General features: G+C 35.4%; 1 protein-coding gene across 1 annotated transcript in view; it reads right to left on the bottom strand.

Annotated features, from left to right (window-relative positions):
- Positions 1–24,001, bottom strand: part of LOC126092165 (beta-galactosidase-1-like protein 2) — an 81,310-nt gene that overhangs the window by 46,734 nt on the left and 10,575 nt on the right. The window contains exon 2 of the mRNA XM_049907639.1: positions 13,716–13,917. Within this exon, the coding sequence (XP_049763596.1) occupies positions 13,716–13,917 (202 nt within the window). The remainder of the gene's footprint in view (positions 1–13,715; positions 13,918–24,001) is intronic.

Raw genomic sequence — 24,001 nt, 5'->3', positions numbered from 1 at the left:
ATAAAACTTCATTCTCTACCCCAGAGACTGATGTATAGTCGATATGGTAATTATTTCTATTTCTGGTACTGTGGTTGTGACTTGCAAGGTTCTTCCTAAATTCACTCTTGTTTTTAACCACAAATACTTTTAGGATGTGTATGTATTGAAATGTATGTGCAAGATCCCCTAACTCCCTGAAGAGGCTTCTGCAAGATATTCAGTCATTATCCACACTGTATGCTTATTGCACCTTTCTGTTGAATAAATACTTCTTTCACCTTAGTTGCAACACCCCATTAAATTATTCCATAGGAGAGAATTTAGTGAAAGTGTACACAGCATTCAGGTGATCCTGTCTTCAGGTCAACACAATGAGAAATAAGACAGAACTGAGTTTTTGGTTAGCCTGTTCACGTCCTGGTTCCATCTCAGTTTATTTATCCATTTGGATACCCAAGAACTTCATACATGGAGCTTTCAGGTGGTCAAAGAGTAGTATCACCAATAGACACATATAAAAGGCATGTATAATCACCTAGATAATGGGAATGTGATCTGCCCATTGAAGCAGGAATTTTCATTTTTTGTTTTGTGCCTATTGGTACTTGTAAACAAGTAAGTAAGTAAGGGAGTTATCAAACTGAAGGTTGGTTTGCACATCACAGTGCTTTACTAGGCATGGTGCTATTGAAGGTGGTATCCTGTTGCCTCCCTGTGACCTTCAAACTGACTTACCCAACCAGATATAAGAGGATGTACAATTTAAATTGACCTCTCAATCACAGTGCAACTAAGTATTTTTCACATTAATAAACATTGCCAGAGGTCAAATAAGTGATAAGTGACAGCTAAAAAGCCTAGGACTGACTACAGACTGAACCTGAGACCTTTGGATCTATTAGGTGGCACTTTAACACTGAGCCACTGACTGTATTTCAGGTATATGTAAATTATTTTTATTTCTTTGAAATTACATAATATAATTTTTGTACTATAAAGTGTTAAAACTGTTGTCTGTGAACTATTTGTAAGCCTGTTCCACCATTCTCCTGGTTGTGTCTGGCACAGATGTGTTTGGGCCTTTTGTCAATTTGTTCATGTCATCATAAAACATTTCATTTTTGAAGAGTTCTTCAATGTCTCAAGTACGTCATTTATGCAGACCAGTATCATGAGTGAGCCAAACACCAAAACTTTCAGCATATCATGCTGAACGTTTTCCCTCTCTGAATGTAATCATTTACTAACTTGGCCCCTCATTTTCTATAGTTAAGATAACGTTTTATTCATTCAAGGGAAGACATTTACTGCCACACTATTTTAGTTTCCTTGGCAGAATTTTATGGTCTACACAACCAAAGGCCTTTGCATGATCATAGAAAATGTCAAAATGATATTTTTTCTTGTTTGGCATTCCTAGAATTGAGTTTGTGTGACCACATATTGTATTGTTGATAGAGAAGATGGGGAACATATCAATTTTTGAAAAAAGGTTTTTAAATAAATTTTAGTGGTACAGGAAAGCAGCACACTGTCAGATAATGTTTTCATAGACCACGATAAATTTAATCAAATAAAAGCTTTTCCTGTTAACAATGGTCTGTCTGATCATGATGCACAGCTAGTTACAGTATATGATATAGCTACATACAGTAATGCAAAACAGTCTTCCAAAATAGTGTGTTCCATTAACGATTTAACAATACAAAATTTTAGGGAAAGCTTGCAACAGACTGGGATGAGGTGTACAGGGAACATGATGCTAATTTAAAATTTAACCTATTTCATGATAGCTTTGTGAGTATATTTGAAAACAGTTTGCCTAAGAAAACAGTGAAATATAACTGCAAGAAACCATGTAAAAAGCCATGGCTTACAAAGGGATAAAAATATCTTATAAACACCTAGGAGGAGTAATGATCCCAAAACAGTGAAACATCATAAAAACTACTCCACTGCATTAAGAAAAGTTATTAAAAAGTCCAGAAGTATGTGCATTATGTCTGAGATTAGCACCTCTGATAATAAAACAAAAATAATTTGGAATATTTTGAAAAGGGAAACAGGGCAACGGAGAGCACAGGAAGACTGTATTTCTATCAAACACAATGAAAAGTTTGTTAACAAGAAGTCAGAAGTAGAAAACATTTTTAAGTGTTGTAGAGAAAATAGGATCCAGCTATTCATTAGAAAATGCAAGGCAGTGTATGGAAGAGGCAATACCTATGCAGTTTGATAAAACTGAAATTCAGCCCACCTCTCCTACTGAAATTAGGAAAATAATAAATTCACTCAAAAGTAAAAGCTCACATGGAATTGATGGCTTTTCCAACAGAATGCTGAAAACTTGTTCCCAACAAACAAGTATGATTCTCAGCCACTATGTGGTAGCTCACTGAAACAGGGCATTTTTCTAGATAGACTGTAATACGCTATTGTTAAACCATTGCATAAAAAAGGGGATAGGTCTGATGGTAACAACTACCACCCAATCTCACTTCTGACTGCTTTATCCAAAATTCTTGAAAAAGTAATGTATTCAAGAGTAGCATAACATATTTGTAAAAATTAAGTACTAACAATATGTCAGTTTGGTTTTCAGAAAGGCTTTTCAACAGAAAATGATAGAAATGTTTTAACTGATCAAATATTAAATGCACTGAATAACCAAACATACCTACTGTGATATTTTGTGATCTCTCAAAGGCTTTTGATTGTGTGAATCATGAAATTCTTCTGGATAAGCTTAAGTATTGTGGTATGAGTGGAACAGGACACAAATGGTTTAATTCATATGTAACTGGAAGAATGCAGAAGGTTGAAATTAACAGTACAGATAGTCTGCAAAAACCAGGAGAGTCCTCTAACTGGGGAAGTATCAAGAATGGTGTCCCACAGGTTTCAGTCTTGGGTCCCTTATTGTTCTTGATATATATTAAATACTTGCCACTCTACATTCATGAAGATGCAAAGCTAGTTCTTTTTGCTGATGATACAGGTATAGTAATCACACCCAAGAAGCAAGCATCAGCTGAAGAAATTGCAAATAATGTCTTTCAGAAAACTATTAAGTGGTTCTCTGGAAATGGACTCTCACTAAATTTTGAGAAAACACAGTTTATACAATTATGTACAGTAAATGGCATAACACCATTGATACAAATACAAATGTTTTATTCCACCACTGAGCATATTTACATGCAACTGGTGTTATCAGTGTTTACATAATAGCAATAATAATAATGTAAATGTCAACATTACAAATGGAAGTATATTAGGCCCCTTGCTGTTCCTCATTTACATTAAGGATATTCAGGTGTCAGAGAGAAAAGCTAGAATCACGTTATTTGCTGATGATACTAGTTTAATAGTTAGTGATATGAAGCAGTCATTGCACAGTACTGTGGACCATGTCCTACAAGATATACAAAAATGGTTTAATGCTAACAAGCTAACACTGAAAGCAAAAAAACAAAAAAAACTAATTATGTGCAATATGGAAAAATAAGTCAACATGATGACCTAGATCCCACCATGGAGGGAAAACAACTTGAAATAGTACAGTGTGCAAAATTCCTGGGTATGCACATTGATGAGAAGATTAACTTGAAGGAACATGTGGTGAACTTAGCTCTAAAACTAAATTCAGCATGTTTTGTACTTAGAATAATTTCAAGAGTTTGTAGTAATTACTGTACCAGATTAGTATATTTTGGCTATTTTCAGTCCATTGCATCCTATGGGATAGTATTCAGGGGAAAAGCAAATTGTCATCTAAATGAGATTTTCAAATTACAAAAACGCACTATTCGGATAATGACCCAGAGCCCACCTCAAACACATTGTAGTCCCCTTTTAAAGCATTGAAAATTTTAACAATTCCATCATTATACATTCTGAAATGTCTGTTGGTGATCAAAAGAAATCAGGACAAAATGAAAACCAATACAGACTACCATAATTATGATACACGGCAATGTAAAGATCTCCACATACAAGCTGTAACAAGGACCCAAAGTCGGAAACATGTTTGTAATCAAGGCACGAGACCTTTTAATGCACTACAAAAACATACCAAAGAGCTGGAAAATGAGGATAAATTTAAAACTGTTGTAAAGAACCACATGCTTGACAAATATTATTACAACATAAGTGAATATCTCTGTGCAACTGTGTAAGAATATATGTTTAAGTTAATGTGACAAATGAAATTACATCAGTGAATATGTCTGTCAAGCACATAAGAAATTATGTTATAAAAACACTTATTAGTTGTATATTGTATTAGACATAAGATAGATTCATATGAATTCAGCAGAGATAAAAATTTTGTAAAGATATTATATAGTTGTTAAAATGTACCCTGACAAATCCAATAACACAAATGTGATCATTGGGATGATAATAAATAAATAAATAAATAAAATAACTACAATATGATAATCCAAGATGGATAAAATACATATTGGTGCAAATATCAATAACAACAAGAAGTTTCCTAATAGATCAAATACAAGACAAGTGAACTACATAGTTCAGTGAATGACAAATAAATAATCAAACAGATAATTAACAATAAGTACATGAAACAGTAATAAAATAGTTGCACAGTGTGGCAAATGTATAGTTTGCAGTTACTTTATAGTTCATTCTCATAAAGTGAGTCATTGTCACATACTCAAGGAACTTGTGAGCAGAGTAAATTACTTTACTTTCAATCCACCTTGAAAGACTAGTTTTAAATTTATTTACTGGAATTGTGTAGGCATTTTCAGGTAATTTGTTGAAGTAGATAGGACCACGATATTTGTAGCTGTTATGTGTCTTTGCAAGCCTAGCATATGGCATATTAATTGTATGTCCACTTCTTATGCTATGGTCATCAACTCTTCTCCTTAAGTCAAATTTACTCAGATTCTCTTTAACGAAGGCAGTTGTAAATATACAGGCCAGGCACTGTCATTATATTTAATTTCTTAAAATAATCTCGACAGTATTCATATGGGCTAAGTTCTGCAATGCACCTTATGGCTTTCCTTTGCCATTTGAAGACTAAGTTTGAGCCTACAGAATTGCATCATAACAGTATTCCATAACTCAGGTGTGAATGGAAGAATGCAAAATATGCATACAACAGAAGTTCTTTACTGACACTGCTCCTCAACTTGTACCGCAGATATATGGCATGTACCTATCTGCCACATATCTTCCCTGTGTGAGTATCCCAGATGAGCTTTTGATCTATATGAAATCCTAATAATTTTACTGTTTTGGAGCGTTCAGATTGAATACAATAGCTTTAATTTTACTCTCATTCTTCTGCAGCACATTTGCCTCAAACCAAGTAGTGCACCTCTCCATTGCCACTGCCATGCTGTGTTGCACATTTTGAAGATTGGTACCACATGTGATGAGTGTTGTGTCATCAGCATATAGCACTGCATCACATGATGCAACTGCAGGTAAATCATTTATATAAATAATGAAAAGGAAAGACCACGAACAGATCCTTGAGGTACACCCCTTACAACTGGGAGACATTCTGACACTTGATTATTTACCTTAACTAACTGTATTCTATTGTCCAAGTATGACTGCTTGTGGCATAGAGCATTCTCTCTCACTCCATAGTTCCGTACTGGTAGAGGATTTTTTTTTTTTTTTTTTTGGGAGAATATTGTGGGAGACCATATCAAAAGCTTTCCTGAGGTCTAACAGTGTTTCACAGATTAAATCTTTATTTCCAAAACAATTGTATATTTTTGCTACCATACTCTCAACTGCCTTGACTGTAGAAAGACTAGATCTGAAACGATGCTATGAGGAGGTGGAGGTGAGTGTATCATTATGTTCAAAATATTGACTCATCTGTTTATGCATGCAGTATTCTATTATTTTTGATATTATGGGTATAAGTGATATTGGTCGATAGCTATCTGGTGATGCGATATATCCTTTCTTATGTACTGGTTTAACTGCAGATATTTTTAAACATTCTGGATAATTACCTTCATTTAAAATTTTGTTGATTATTTTAGTCAGTTGCATAACAGTTTGTTTTCTGGTGTATTTAATAACATAATTTGAGAGACATAGTAATCTTCTGCTCTAGAATTACCGAGCTTAGGTATTGATTCATTGACCATCTTCTCAGTTACACAAGTCCAGTGAAAGCTGTCTGTCTGCGTACTGTTCATTTCTGGCAGCAGTGCCCCTGCCTTACTCACATTCTCCATTATGCTGTTATCTGATTGAGGACTGACAAAATGTGCATTTAGAATATCAGGTGGAATTGGTGTCTGGTACACTTTATCATCACAGTTAGTTTCTGTTTTAATAATTTCCCATGCAGCTTTGCATTTATTTACTGAGTTCAGTATATATGTATCATTTGTTTTGCACTTAGCTGCCTTGATTTCAGACCTGTAAATCTTTCTCACTTTCATGTACATTTCCTTGTCACCATTATTGTGCTTGGACCTATCATGATTCTTATTCTACTTAGATGTGGGGTGTACCAGCTTTCTAGATTTTGTGGTTTGGTGTAATGATTTTGCTTTGATATTTTCTGGCAATGTTTAGGACAACATGCTTCAAAATTTTCATTTAACAGTTCTAGACATTCGGTGGTAGATTCATTTGCACCTATGGTAGTTATTATTTTAGCCCATTTTATTAAATTCAGTTTACTTATCAACTTGTTTAACTTTGATTCGTTAATTAGTCTTATAATTTTTCTACAATCTGTGGAAGTTTTAGTTGCTTTACTGTTAAGAAGTGTCTGAGCCATAGACCCTCATGATCTGAAATGCCTAGCTTGATTGCATTGAATTCTGTTTTGTTTAGATGAAAACTACAAATTATGTTATCTAGACATGCTTCCTGTCTTGTGGGTTTGTCATTTACACAACTGAAGTTAAGGGATCTTAATGTATTTAGCAAGTGGTCAACCTTTCTATTCTTAAACCTAATGTCTATATTGATATCACCAAATATTAGTACTCTGTAGTTTTTGTATTTGTGTAGCAAAAGTATCAGTTTCTCCAGAAGCTCCCTAAACAGGTCTTCATTGTGTTTTGGGGGACGGTATACTGAAGCTATTATAATTTCCTGGTTTGGCAACATTATGGCTGCAGCTTCAAATTTTGCTTCTATGCACAGTCCACTTACATCTATAACTTCATAGATAAGGTTCGCACTATTTTTAACATTTACAGATACACCACCATGTTTAATACTTGTTCTACAGTAACTGGTTGCCAATTCATATCGAAATGGTACACTTAATTTTAGTTCCTTATTGCTGAGCCAGTGTTTATTTATTGAAATAATATTGTAGTTTAAGTTTTACAGCCAATACTGAAGTTCATGAAGTTTGTTCTTATGAGACTGCACATAAATATGTAAGAACATTACACTTGTACTTGTCATACTGTGGTTTTGCTGTAGCCCTTCAGCAAAAAATCATTGAGATTGGATGGAACTGCTGCTTTCCTCTTCATCAGTATATGACCATCTGATGGGTTTTCCAATGTTGACTGCTCCATCAGATGGTATGGTGGTGAAGTTCTTGTCTTGTTAAGGGGAAGAGTGGCCGATAAATATAGACTATGAATGGAAGTCTGTTGCTAAGGCAGAATACTCAAAATTTCTGAGTGTCTGCATTGATAAGAAATTGATTGGAAGAAACACTTCAATGATCTGCTGAAACGGTTAGGTTCAGCTACTTATGCTATTAGGGTTATTGCAAATTTTGGTGATAAATATATCAGTAAAGTAGCCTACTATGCCTGTTATCATTCACTGCATTCATATGGCATCATATTTTAGGGCAATTCATCATTAAGAGAGAAAGTATTCATTGCACAAAAGCATGTAATCAAAATAATAACTGGAGCCCACCCAAGATCACCTTGCAGACATTTATCTAAGGAACTCGGGATATTCACAGTACCTTTGCAATTCATATATTCACTTATGAAATTTGTCATTAATAACCCATACCAATTAAAAAAATAACAGTGGAGTGCATAGCTACCATGCTAGAAGAAAGTATGATATTCACTATTCTGGAACAAATCTCACTTTGGCACTGAAAGGTGTGAATTATGCTGCCAGAAAAATCTTTGGTCATTTGCCAAATAGCATTAAAAGTCTGACAGATAGCCAACCAACATTTAAAAGCAATTTAAAGAATTTCTGAATGACAACTCCTGCTACTCAATAGATCCAATTCTTAAATATGAAGTATTAAATGTAAATAATAATAATAATAAATAATTATTTTGTGTTAAGGAAACTTAATGTTAAAGTGACACATTCCACATCATTATGAAATATCATATTCATGATCTATGGAACAAGGATTAATCTATGTATGTATGTATGTATGATGATGATGATGATGAGTATCATGTATTTGTGGAGTTTAAGAATAAGGAAGTTTCAGTTATTTGTGAATCATGTTGACAATACAGATAAGGTAAGTGATGACATTGTAAGTGAGAATCATGGAATACCAGTCCAGTCAAAGCAGTTTTTTTATTCATGTCATGCAGAGTAATGATCCAAACAGTAAAGGTCAGTTATCTGTAAACCTATAGAATAAAGGTGAAAACTTTTTCAAGTTTGTTTGCGAGCAGATTGATGATAACATAGATAAATGTGCATTCTGGAATAAGTTACCTGTGGTTAGTCAAAATTTGTATCCAAATTGGTGGAATGAAGTGAAAGAGGATCTATCCAGGAATAGTAATTTTGACAGTAATATAGTTTGTGTTCCTTTTGCAACAAGTGATGTTTGTTGTGCCATGGAATCCACTCATTATGTTCAATCTTTAACTGACAACATGACTACCCAAAGCAATTTTATGATACCAGTAATGTGTATAAAACCCTGTAAAGACAGTGTGGATGTAGCTTTTGATGTCCAGTCAACTTACAAGAGATCATAGGTGCTGGGTAATGTACTCAAGCATCTGTCATCTACATCATTGTTGTGACTGAGATTTGTAAATTGGTAGCCAAGACTGCCAAAGACAATGTTATTCCACATGAATGTACATTTTTTCAAGTAGAGGTATTAATTTCCAATTACATTATTTAACTTCAAATCAGTATGTATTTTGTTTATCAATTGTAACTGATTCTTCTAAGCCTCTATGTACATTGGTTAGTTTGTATGAACAATTAGCAAATAGTGTGGAAGACATTTAATAGTATAGGCAGTATACCAAGATGGAAACATGTCTGATTTCATATGCCGATTATGGTCCTCAAGTTGCATGATTATGTCATTATTCAAAGCTAATTATGACTCTGTTTACCTGTATTTATCCTGAGTACTGCAATATTGTATGGCATTGGAACTTGAGTTGTGGGCAAACTCATGCTTAACTCTGGTTTGGGTACCCCTGGTCATCGTGAGTGTGTGTGTGTGTGTACTCAGGGAGAGTGTGTAACTATTGATTGAGGATAGATGCTTCTTATAACTACTGTTTACATATGATATGAATATGAACTTTATTGATTTTATTGAGTTGAAATGTTTTTTGCTGGTTTATACCTGGTATGGTTTGAGTTTATGGGTTGTTACACACATTGTAAGCTTAGGTCATAATATTTTCTTATTATTTTGTCCTTCCATGAGTCAGCATACTCTTGCATGCTCTGCTTTATGTGGTTGATTGATTTTGTGCTATATTCCTACTCATGATTGAGTATTTTCTTCTGGTTTGTACCCATTGTTGTGAGTTTTTCTAGTTGGTGCACTCTTCATACACTTAGGCTCTGAATTTTTTTCTCCTCTTTTGAAGATTTTGAAGGTGTGACTTTATGGATGTAACCTTGCAATTTGTAATTCTACTAATTTACCTTATCTCTGCATTTCTTTCTATAGTTTATTATTGTAATGTTATAGTTTTGACTTTGTATCAATTGTCTTGTCACAGAATGGTCTACAGTTCTGAAAATCTGAATGCCATGTTCTGATATATGTATAAATTATGACTTGTATGGTAGCTATTTTTCTTACTTTTTCTATAAATATGTATTAGGTACTTCTATACATCTGTATTCCATCTTTTGGCATCATTTTATACACTGTTTGGCAAACCTGACAGCAAGTCACAAAATATTGTAAACACATTGTTTCCAAATTTTGTGATAGGAATATTGTAAAGGGACACCTTCCTCTAGCATTATCTTCCCTCAACAGAAGTAATCAATACAAAAATATTTTCTTGAATGTTGAACAGATTGATAATATCTCAGCTGCTTTTCTAAGAAGAATTTCATATGATTTTCTACCCGATGTATTATAGTTCAGGCTAAAATCTGTAAAAAGAAATTACTTTATTTTCTTTGTTACAATTGATACATACTAGCTCTTGATATTTTTTAAAGAAACATTTGAAATTATGAAATATTTGGCACACTTAAAATTTCTATAATTGATTACGCAGTTTGGCGCTATTTATTATGTTAATTTCTGGTTTCATTTGTAGAATAATAATATGAATTAATAGAGGCTCATTTTTCAAGAGAATTTGTAAGCCCTTTGGAATGTTGTTAGTACAGTGAGGTACAGTAGTATAGTGATGCAGTAATGAGCATGCCTCTGATGTGATCAGACGTGTTTTATTTTTGGGAAGAAAAATGTAGTTTTTGGTGTTGTTGACATGGAAATTGTAAAGACAGTGTGATATAGAAAAATGTGTGATAATAAAATTTTGAGTAAAAAAAAAATATAGTGCAGGCCACTAGACGAGAAGAACTGGAATCAAAGTAAGATAAGATAAGTAAATCTTATTCCTCTTGAAGCTTATTATAAGAGTCAACCATAAAGGCAGGACATTCAACAAATGATGTGAGGGAGGGGCAGAGTACAGTAGTCACTAGTGTCCAGACATGTAAATTTGGCAAAAAAATTACATCATTAGCCTGCACCATGCATCTTGTTTTGCATACTAATATGACCTACAAAGCTCTGTTTAAAATGTGTCATCACTGTATTTCAGGAAAGTAATAATTTTTTTTAAAAAAATAAGAATTTACTCTGGAAATTGCTGCAATATTGCAGACAAACAGAAGTTCCATTTTTGATTCTGGAACATTGGAAAGAAAAAAGCCAAAGAAATATTTAGTACTTCTTATTTTTAGTCAAATTACACAAAGCAGAAACGATTAGTAAACAAAATATTGAAAATGATTGGTAAGCATAGTGCTATAACACATCTGCAGAAAATGTATCTCACTGTCAGTTTGCGTGCAAATCCTTTTTTTCTGAAGCATTTCTAAATCTTAGAGAAAAACCTCATTGTATTACAAAGTCATATGAAAGATGGGAATTTCTCACAGCTCACAGGAGAGGAAACACAGCATTATCAGAAGATAGTTATGACACGGCTCTGGCACATTTATCAACCAAAACTTCATACTACTCCAGCACAAACTAAAAGTGTTTCAAAAATCCATATCTTACAATGAAATAATTGTACACTTAATCCAGAAGTACAAAATTCACAGAATTCTGATGATGAAGTATTGTACTTATTACCCCAGATTCCGTATGGAACTCAGGTCATATGCTATTACAAATACATGAAGTGATGTGTATGATTGTCATATTGAGTACCAAACTGAATTATGAAAAGATGGCCAGTGTATGCAGATGTATAACTTACATTTGGAGAAATATAAAAAATATAAACAACTGTAGGAATAGACATTGTCAGAATGTGGAAAAAATAGTTCAATGCTGGTATTATAGTATGACTGTTCTCAAAATGTGGCTTTATCCAACCTTTGTGCTACCATGCAGTTCTGCTAGAGACTGCTTCAGACATTTTTAATGGTTACTCTCACAGTGACAGCCATATTTAGTCCTTAATATTCCATTTAGTGACTTGCAATTAATTTTGGCTGTGGCAACTACTACAAACTGTCACTTACACAACAAGAATTTGTTGGTAAAATCATAACCAAAACATTTTGCTTCAGCTCAATATTAATTTGCCTTTTTTATTGTGGAGGCTGGACATCCAATTTAATGTGCTTACATCAGCAAAGACCATTACAAATTTGTTATAAAGGAATCATTTAATATCCAAGGATGCACATCAAAAACAGAAGGAGAATGTTCACTTACAAAGAACTTACTGTGGATGGAAGGATAAACTCTGATCTTCATCCCTTTTTGATGGAGCAGATCAGGTACCAAACCCAGCAGCACAATTTACCTTAAGATGGGATTGCAAATGTACTTTGCATACATTCACTTAGTACTTTGCTATCTTCAGGGTCACTGCAGCTAAGCCCAGAAAAGTATTTATTCTATAGATGCTTGCTGTAAGGTTACTGTGCACAGCTGATAACTGAGTTCCTTGCAGTAATGCCTTCAATGACTAGGGCTTCCTTCACCTATGTACCAACACATAGGTCCCATCAAAGTATTTGTAGTTAATAACACTGAATTCAGTGTGAACTGTACAATTCACAATACTTGTAGTAAAAATAATTCCATATAAGCTATGTGCCCTTACCAGTTTATCACAATATATGGACTCAGATATGTAAATTCCACTTGATACTAATGTTTGTGTTACACAGATCTTGAGTTTGCCAGTATAGGTCCTGTATGTAACTGATAGCAGCCTGTGTTTAATAAATGCTTTGAGGTATTAGATTAAAATGACAGCTGAGAAGTAGAAGTGGCCTATTTCAAAGTTTTCTGCTATTACATATAAACACATATAAAGTAATTTAGAAGAAATTACTATAATGTGAGTAGATAAGCACTAATTGGTTATTAATATCCTCCACAGAAGTAGTCTGCAAGAACTGCTTGTGTTTATTAATGTATAAATTGACTTAACCACATCACTGAAAAATCTCCTTCAAGATCAACAGAACTCAAAGTATGAATTAATTAATTAATTAATCACTCCATTCTGACTCTAGTTTTACTCCTGTGGTTCAAGCTATTGTGAACACAATCTCAATTATGCAGAGGCATACCAAGGTAGCAAAATTGAAAGATGGGGAAGGTGGGGGGGGATCAATATTCTACTTGTTCTACTTGTGAGCAACTTGCTGAAAAAAATTTTTGAAAAGGGAAATTAGAGATTGTTTGTTTATTTCTGTTTGTACACAACTGTCATTACTTTATATTTAAGTTTGTCAAGAAATGTACCTTTAGTGAGTGACAGATTACAAAAATACCTTGACAGAAATCTTGTCAAGCAAGCTCAAAATTTTAATACTTCACAAGAAATATGTACGTGGCATGAATGATTATTGATTTTCAGAGGGTAATAATTTCTGTAATCTCATTAGAAATTGGAATTTGGTTGTAATGTCTAATGGTGACACAGTCATTGTCTAAATCTAACACAATTGTATTTGATAGTTTGTTTCTGCCCCTTTAATTGCTGTCATTATTAAGACTTGACTATTGAACTAATTAGCCACCAAACTGTAGCTGTCACCATTTATATTACAGACATTGCATCAAAACTAAACATAATTTGTTGTCACTTTTCTTCTTTAGTATTGATGTACAACAATTTTGCACTAGTTATTCACTTTTTCTTGTACCCAGTGTGCACTCTGTGATGAAACCAGTGCTACAAACACATTCCACAAAAAATTTAAATGTTGAAGCATCATACACAAACTTACATGTTCTCTGAGAGATACAAGTTAGACACACAGAACATTAAATGTGAACTTACGTCTCAACAGCAACCAATCCCATAGCACTAATTTTGGCTATGCGATCTTCCCAGTAGGCAGGATGAACTCTGAAATAATGGAGTGCACCACTGAATATAGTGAGACTCTTGTTGTTTAGGTGAAAACCATCAGCATCTGCTACAAGTCCAGACTCTATCAATGACCCCTGGTAGTATGTAAGAACTGGCTGTAGCTCTTCATCTGTAAGCAGCATAAATATTGATGGGTTAGTGCATCCATAAATGTCAAGTATAGGAAACTAATTAATGAAAGCATAAAAACATTATACATCCTAAAATTTGTATAATTAATTTATCCACTGTGTTAGGATTATCTTCAGTTTTCTGGATTGGAAAGCGAATTTTTTTTGTAAACTTCTCACCATCTGAGTGTTCTGCTGATGCCCACAAAGCCACAAAAGTTTTTGATGAATTACACTTAAAGAAATTTGTTCTGAATCTTACATTACTTTACTCAAGTGCCTGGATGGCTGGCTCTTAGCTCCTTCTTACCCACATGAGCTGCTGCCCCCTCTTCAGTCTTTTTAAAATCTGATTCTTTGTTATTGTAGATGATCTTCTTAACATACAGTCCAATTCACATGGTTATGATCATATATTAGTATTTAAAGAGTAGCTTCCATTTGTAGCAATGGAAAATTCAATCGAGCTAGTTCCTTCACATTCTCTACTGATAGCACTACCAGTTTCACCTCCTAAAGTATCATTGGTCAGCAGGTCTATCTCAATTTATTAAACATATTTGAAAGCAATTCCTGACAGCTCTCAAGTGTTACTTTTACTACCAGTTTCAGTTTCACTACCAGTTAGTAACCATTGTTACATTGCAAAAATTCATATATTGTTTATTTATGATGTCATGTCATATCAATATGGCAGTATTATTAACATACCCACTTCAGAACTTCTGACCATCAAGAGAACAAACAGTTATCTGTACTTGATGTTGTGTGTTGAGTGTGTGTTTGACATCTGACACATCACTTATTGATACACATAACTGTTTGTTCTTTTCATGTTCAGGAGATTTGAAGCAAGCAAATGTTGGGGAAGTTCCTTTAACATGACCACTGCTCATCAGCTGTTCTGTTCTCTCCTCATTAAATACATCTGCATATTCATACATCTGTATATATGACTAATAAAAATAGTAATAATTTGGTGTGGCTATACGGCCTGGTGCACATCTTTCAATTAGATGCCACTTTGACAATTTGCATGTCCCTAACCTACCCCAGTTGTCCAAGCACGTTAAGGGGTCATTCAGTTTATTGTTGATCTGAACCATGTGTCATTGCTGGCGACTTCACAAGGCCTAACTTATATGACTAATCTCTTCCTTGTATTAAGTTCACAAAACATATATCATTGTAAAATGATGCTTGGTATGATAATTTCTAATAATAATACAAGTGATTTTTGGCTGCAAGAACCAAATGTGTTTAAAATTATGAAGAGAAATTTCATGGGCTAAACCACACACATTCTGTGCTACTTGTCAAGTTCCTCCACAAGCTGTTCTGAATGGCAGCGTAACTAGAGAAATCTGAGAATAGGCCATGTGTACAATATGTGTGAACTAGGCAGTTGCTTAGGATGCCAAAATGGGAGGCTAGAGTGGGGGTCCATAAAATTTCTGCAAATTTGTTTATGTTTCATTGTGATGTTGACAGTTTTACCATATGGCCAGCACGAAATAAAACCATCAAGGCTGCTGCACATGTAATTCCAAGCATGACAGTTATACATGAACTGCTATTTTGTGCAAGAATATTTGAGTGTCTGTGTAGAAACTTTTCATGAGTTCTTGGACTCCATAAGGCTTGACTGAGTTTGAATTACCTAAATACTCTTACACAAGGTTACCGGAACCCCAATATTTGAACATGTACCAACACTACTCAGGCTCGTGGAAGAAAATATCAGTTGTCAAACAACCTTCTTAATAATCATGTCAAATGATCTTAAGCATATCAATCATGAAATACTGGAGTATTTTACTGGTGCTTATAAAAGCCAGTCTTGTCACTGGAACATCAAAAGAAAAGCCAATCATGGTAAGTCAAAGAAGGATACTGCATTTGATATCTGACAAAACATAAAACAATTGACCCTGCCAACAGACAAGTGTAAACACTCTGTGAAGGAACAGTCACAGAGTTCAACAGCATACACTACAGACTAAATTCACTCAAGTTTAAACACATGAGTTTGTGACTTGGGGTTGTTTTAAGTCTGGGAGCTGGAATGTCAATCTTCTGTTTACGGAAAGTGTTATGTTGATGAACAGACTGTCAAAATTAGTAGTTCTGTTGGTTTTCCTTGTTGTGCATTGAGTGGTGCTGGACAGACAGGAACATAATGCTTGATGTTTTCAGTTTTATGAAATGCAGCCTACAATGATCTTTATGTTTGACTCCACAGATGCTTCTGATGGAATTACCCTTTCTTCTCCTTTTCTTCCTCCAGAAGAATTGCCCCATAAAGAAGTCCATATGCAAGTGGTTTCAGAAGAAAAGGCACATCAGGCATTGAGCATAACTTATCACTAACACAGGGACCTAAATTTTCTTAATAAACAAGATTGTGTAACAAGTACAAGCATTGTACACTGGTGTTCAGTATGACTTTTACATTGTAATTTTGAGTCAAGATGAATCTCAAGAAGCACAATCATTGCCATCAGCTTTAATACATAAACTGAATAGAAAATTTACAGTTTTCTCATAATTAAAACACAACTCATTAATTCCAAATCAGATAGGCCTGCTGGCTACTCTGAGATAATCCTTACATTGATGCTTTAATGCTGCTAACTTTCTTTCAGCTGTAACAAACATAGTGTTATCTGTTTACAGTCTACACTTACACAATGTAGTATTAGACATTATCATTAAAGCAGATGATGAATAGGAAAGGCCAAACATAGAACCTTGTGCCACACCCTTTGTTACATCTAGGACATCTCCTATTATTGACCTGTAATATTTGTTTTCTACCAAGTAGGTATGATCTGCTCTGTTCTAAGCAGTCCATAGTTGAGGTTTTCATTTTTATTAGAATTGTGTTGCTGATAAGAGTCAAATGCCGTGGTGAGGTCCACAACCATGGCATTAATGGACAGCCATTATTCAAATGAAGACAGTATGACAGAAACAATATCTTTAACTATTTGACCAGCAACAAACTGGATCTGAAGTCACATTATGGGTCATGTAGAACGTTCTTGGTAGATAAATGGTCACAGATTTAGAGATGCATGTAGTACTCTGTTACTTTTGCAAGGATGGGTACAAAAGAGATTGAGCAGTGATTATCAGGATGTGACTTGTCACCTTTTTTCATAGAGATATAACAACTGTAATTTTTAGAATGAAGGGAGAAAACCATTACCAAATATCCAGTTAATCAGTGAACATAGTGAGTGTACTACCATATCTATGTGTTCTTCAAAAATATGAATGAAGGCTTCTTCTTTTGCTCGAGTTTGCCTTTGTTCTATCCAGGTTGTTTTTCTGTGAAGAACTGTCATATTGTGTAACTTTGTCTTTATAATTTGTGGAATGAACCAGCCATAAACAATGAAATTCATGATAATACTCTTCAAATTCCATATATTTCTCATTAGACCACTTGACTAAGGTGCTAACTCTTAGGTAAATTTGAATGTGCATGAAAAACTCTGTCAACTTTCAGAAAAAGCAACAAACAGAGAGAACCATGGATAAGCACATGGCTGTTGTACATATCTCTCCATTCCATCTGGGTAGATTCCTGTGCATGTGCCCAGTGGCCCACATGCATAAATCAGAGGCATGCACAATTTTTCACCATTTCATGTGCGCCCTTGCCTCTTCAAGCAATGGTTGTTAACTTTGTGAGGTTCCTCTTGTTTTGGACACTATTTATTTTGCTCTCTTTAACATTGTCATATTTAGTGGATACACTACTAACATTTCTGTATCAAATATTAATTTTTAGAATCCAATTTTGACATAATAAACAACTGGGGCAGTCTAAGAGTAATTAAAGTCATTATTGACAAACACCATAAAATAATTCACAACCACTCAGTTTGATACAATTAATTTCAAAAATTATGGAAAACTCAGAAAATGGATCACACAGAGATCAGACATAGTGTACATCCTAGTGCCAGTTAGCTTGGAGAACTACAGGAATCACTAGCAAACTTCATACATCATCTCATTACAGTCAGTTTACTGCAAAATAGAATTGGTACTGATAACAAATTTGACTACAAGATCTGCTACCAGGAACTAGATTAGCAAGAGATCCTTACAGAACAGGTAGGGGGAAGACATACACATCGACTCACAAAGGTAAACCAAAAAATGCTTATCTTTAATTTTGCAGCCTCAAGTAAACAGTTTGACCAGTCTTACTGCCTTTGTGTGTGACCTAGTGTCTCTTTTTCTCATGATCCCTACACAAGATATAAAATGGTGGCATCATAATCGTCACACATTCTTCTTCGAATACAGTTTCTCTAAATTTACTTATCAGGGTTTCATGAGAACTACACTGTCTTTCTTCCACACCTATGTCGCCTCATACTTATGGATTTGTCACTAGACTGAGAAAGATTGCTGGAGGGCTAGTGCATGAGTGCACAATAGGATCTTACAACTTCATTAATGTTGTTGTGTGTGTCCTCACAAAGATTATAATCAGCTGATGATCTTAAAAATAAATCTTCATGTCAGAACTGAATAGGAGCTTGCAGACATTTATTAATTTGATTCTTTGTTACTATATCATTGTTCTGCTGCGCTTTGGTATAACTGAACCTCATATATTTTCATAGAAACTGTTTATAGAACATAATATCAAAATTTAATTTTTTATTTTTATTTTGAAAGATGGGGCAAAAGAGAGTGACTGAAAGTGGTAGTGGGGGGAGGGACAAATATATTACTTGCCTACAGCTATGCCTACATAAATACTTCAGAAGCCTCATACTGTGCATGGTGGAGAGTACCTTGCACTACTATTATATGTTTTCCTTCCTATTGCATACATGTATTGAATGAGGGATTAATGGCTGTCTTACTGCCTTTGTGCGTGCCCTAGTGTCTCTTTTTCTCATGATCCCTACACAAGATATAAAATGGTGGCATCATAATGGTCACACATTCTTCTTCGAATACAGTTTCTCTAAATTTACTTATCGGGGTTTCATGAGAATTACACTGTCTTTCTTCCACAACTTTTCTATTGAGTTCCCTGAACATCACTGTTTCACTTTCCTACAGGTTATATGAATCAGTTACAACCCTAGTAGCACACCTCTGAATTTGTTCAATGTTTGTTGCCATGTCTACTACAAGGTTATTATAATTTATTGCAATGATTGCATAAATTCACTGTAGCTACAATATCTGACATATTAACACAAAACTCAATGCTCGTATAGGAAAACTCAAAAAGATTTGCATTTTTGCATTTGCCACAAGAACACAGCAGTGGGCAGTTAGGTAAGGTGGTGACAGGTGCTGAGAAAGCTTATTCCTTGCTTGAAATGGAATCACAGCAGTCTGCTGTAATAGTGCAGTGCACTTCAGAACGAAGTTGAACAAAGACCCACCAAGTGCCAACTCCATTTGGTGATGGTATGCACAGTTTAAAGCTTAATGGCGACTCTGCCAGGGGAAATCAATGGGCCAGCCTGCTGTGACTGAAGAAATGGTTGACCACATGTGGGTGAATTTTGGCCACAGGTCACAGAAGTTGACAAACAAATAGGAAGTTAGATGAATGCACCACAATCAACAATTTGAAAGATCTAAGGAAATGATTGAAGTGACAGTCTTACCACTTACAATTACAACAAGTCAGACAGTTTGAATTTTCAGCACAGTTGCAATAGATTATGGAAGTGGATGGGTTTCGTGAGAATATCATTGTCAATGATGAAGCAACATTTTTGTGAATGGCACAGTGATCAAGCACAGTGTGCAATTCTGGGGCCAAAAATCCCCATGCTATTTTGTAGCATATTTGAGATTCACCAAGAGTTAATTTGTTTTTGGCAGCCTCATGGTTTAAAGTTTATGATCCCATTTTCCTTCTGCAAAAATACTGTTACAGGACATGTGTATCTGGATATGCTGCAAAATTGGCTCATGCTATAACTGGAGACCGACAGTATGATTTCATCTACCAACAGGATGGTGCTCTACCCCATATCTGTTGTGATGTTCAAGAATTCTTAAAGAGGAAATTGAGAAACTAATGGATCAGTGCTGATCGGGCTGGTGATTAGCAGTCCATGTCATTACCTCCACACTCTCCTGACCAAACCCCATCTAACTTTTTGCGTGCAGTTGTAAGAAAGATAAGTGTGTTTAAATTTCCTCTACCAAAACATATACCAGAACTGTGAGCTAATATCAGCAGTGCTTTTGAACAGATTTATAGGAACACGCTGAGCTGAACATGGAAAGAACTTGATCATTGACTTAATATCTGCAGAATTAGTAGAGGCTCACATATCCAGCACCTGTAAAATGTCAAAAAAAAACTTTTTGAGTTTTTCTATATGTGTGCAAAGCCCTGTAACAATATGTAGAATAATATAGCTACAGAAAATCTGTGAAGTCATGTCAATCGTTTATAATAACTCTTTGGCTAAGGATTACAAACATTGGAACAATATTGTAGAATTGATTGTACTAGTGTCATATGTGCTACTCCTTTTACAAATGCACTGCATTCTCCTAAAACTCTTCAATTAATTCTGTTTCCCATTATCTCTCTGTAATACTGATTTTATCTGATCATCCCATTTCGTATCGCTTTCTTGATGTTACCCTAATATAGGCCCTATACAATGTGACATGCTCAAGATTTTCACCACTAATCTTGTAATTGAAAACTATCTGGCTCTTTGTCTTTATAAAAAGTATTATCTTACATTTACCAACATTTAAAGAGAGCTGCCATTCATTACACCAAGTGAAAATTTCACACAAGTCATTCTCCATTCCATTACAATCACCCAACAACAATACTTTCATGTACAGAACAACATCATGAGTGAATGATCTTACAGACCTTCTGATCCTATGTGATAAATCTTTGATATAAAAGTGATTATAATTAAAGTTACAGTTTCAAAACACTGTTAAAAAAAGGACCACTGCTAAGAATGATGTCAAATTTGAATGTAATATTATGAAAGAAGGGGAAAACATCATGCAATAAAAAACAATTTAACAAAAATTTAACACTAGATGGAGATATAAGCAGCAGAATATGCAAAACAAAAGGAGTGGTGTACGGAGTTGTTCCTCAGTTTGCTTCTGATATGTTCAGTATGACTTTCTCAAAGCAGGATCACAGGCTGCAGATAAAGGCATCTTACAAGAACTCTGACTACACACCAGTAGCACTGCAGAAGTTCTGAACACTCAAGGGTATGAAAAAAGGTGTTGGACCCATTTCTATCTAGGGTCTGGTGAAAAAGATTATGAAATTTGAAAAGACAGGTTCTTTTGAAGTGCAATGAGGCAGAGGGAGAGAAACAACCAATCTCATATCAGTAGATGATGTTGTCACAGCATTGCAGGAGGGTTTATCAGTGGTGTGCATATATGCAGTGCTCAGAGAATTGCCTGAACTTTGGACATGCCTGTGAGCATGGTACATGAAATTTTATGAAACATCCTACATTGCTATTAATCCAAAATTACCCACATTCAGGCACTGCCTCATTCTGACCTGCCAGTAAGACAAACATTTTATCTAGAATTTCTTTCTCACAATGAAGTGGAGAATGAATGTCTATTGAACATTTTGTGGACAGTCAAAGTACATTTCCATATCAAAAGACATGCCAGAATAATGGCAATGGAAAACACTCTCACACCTCACATGGTACCACTTCTTTCTGCAAAGGTAACTGTGTGGTGCATGTTGATGGAATCGTTTAGCGAAGGGCACTATTTTCTCAATCAGATGAGTCCTGCATGCCCTGTTATCTGTACCATCACTGGTAAATGCAGCGGGAGTCTTTTGCACATCGGAGTTATTCCATCCCTTCAACAGCATTGATGTGTGGGTAGGATTAGTTTGTGCAAGTGGTGCTCCTCTGCTCATTGAACACTCAGTGAAACAGCTGCTGCAAAGGCATTTTGGAAATACTAGAATTATCAGCCCTCATTTCCCTACAGTTCAACTGATCTTAATCAGTGTGACTTCTGGCTGAAAGATGCTGTGTTCAGTGCTCTGATTACGTAGCTGCACTTAGGACATACACTGTGCAATGCATCTGGAATGTGACCCCTGAGACACTATGATCTGTTGTGGAACATGCTGTTTCTCAATTTCAATGAGCATGTTTGCACCAGTCTCACTGCTTTTCATGCAGTTTTGTCCTCATGACAACTAACACCCAATTAAAAATCGACTTTTTGTGGTTTTCTATGATCAGTTTGTTCTCAACACAATTAAAAACCAGTAGCATTGCTGGTTTTTATACAGTTTGTGGCCTCTGATGTTGTACGATCTTGCTGTGATAGATCATGGATGGTCTTACCTAACCAACAGTGAGACAACTGCTGAATGCCAGTCTTGTGTGGACATCTGCTGTATGGCATTTTCAAACTGGAACTTTAATTACAGTCATCTTGTATGTTGACAATGTCAGAGCTCCTGTGACGCCTCCTTGATGCACACTCATTTCCATAAATTATTCTCCTCCCAGTACAACATACTATTAGTAAAATATTCCTCCACCCAATCAGATATTTGTAAAGACACTCTCCATGATGCTATAAATAGCAGTCTATGTTTGGAACAGTATGGAGCTGCCTGCCTAGGGCATGCCAAGAGCGGTTGCAGGACTGTATGACTCATTCATGCAAACATCATGTTCCATAAATCCTATCATCCCTCAGGGATGTGGAATGCATTGTGGCACTGCATTGTTAGCTGCAACAGGTAGAAGACATGCTTTGTTGGTGTTGCACATTTTAGCAAATTTTCAGTGAGATAAACTCACGCTGCAGTGTTCTTTGGTAAGCCAGTGCAGAAGTGTGCACAGAATCAGCTAAGTGAAAAATCCATTTATTTGTATATAAAAGCCGATTTTTGAATTTTCCTTTGAGTGAGACCACGTGTACAAGAACCATGTGCTGATTTGAAGCTCTACATTTGCTTATTTTACTGATCGTTTCACTTCTGCATAATCTTTCATTGATTGTATCAATACTTGTTTGTATTACGATATATTGTGAAATTTCGAACATTCGCAAGTGTTGCAATACACTCATGATGTTATCATCAATTATAGGGTTAAACTTGTATTGTAGCATATTGTATGTCAACCAGGAACCTAGAAATGACACAGAGGCTCCACCCCCACCGCAGCCTCAGTGGTCCACAACCCCACGATGACTACTGCAGTCCACTTCACCCCTCTGCCGCCTCACATTGAACCCAGGGTTATTGTGCACTTCGGCCCCCAGTGGACCCCCCAGGGAACTTCTCACACCAGATGAGTGTAACCCCTATGTTTGCATGGTAGAGTAATGGTGGTGTACGCGTACGTGGAGAGCTTAATGTGCAGAAATCGCTGACATAGTGTAGCTGAGGCGGAATAAGGGGAACCAGCCCACATTTGCCAGGGCAGATAGAAAACTGCCTAAAAACCATGCACAGACTGGCCGGCTCACTGGACCTCGACACAAGTCCGCCGGGCAGATTCGTGCCGGGGACCAGGCGCTACTTTCCACTCCAGAAAGCAATGCGTTGGACCGCTCGGCTAACTGGGCAGGCTAGGATTAAACTTGATTATGCTATTTTAAAATTTTTGAGAGCAGTAAGCCTATCCTCGTTCAAAACAAATGTTCTCTAATTTAACCGCACAGTTATGTGAGAAACAGGGTGTTTTTGAGAATTTTCAGACGTATACCCTATATTTTTGTTAAGTTAGTGGTACAAGTGTTATGGGTATGTAATTTATATTCTAGTAAATCAGCGTTTGTGGTTCGCAGTTCTGCCAAGAATACATCACCCGTGAATTTCATTGTATACCAACGCAAATAAATGTACATTTTTGACAATTTTCGGAACTACCATTGTTCTTTGCGTAATCTATGAGCAATTGGCTTTTCTGTAAAGAGGACTAGCCCTATATATTATCTGCATCCATCGTAAATAACTCTGTATTCTTGTTTGCAAACAACTATAATTAACCTCAGAACGTTTTAAAAAGCTACGAATTTTTACCACAGGTTTTT

This window comes from Schistocerca cancellata, chromosome 7, assembly GCF_023864275.1.
Source record: "Schistocerca cancellata isolate TAMUIC-IGC-003103 chromosome 7, iqSchCanc2.1, whole genome shotgun sequence".
Classification (NCBI taxonomy): Eukaryota; Metazoa; Arthropoda; class Insecta; order Orthoptera; family Acrididae; genus Schistocerca; species Schistocerca cancellata.
Note: the sequence above shows the minus strand (reverse complement) of the source record. Positions and strands in the feature narration are given on the sequence as shown.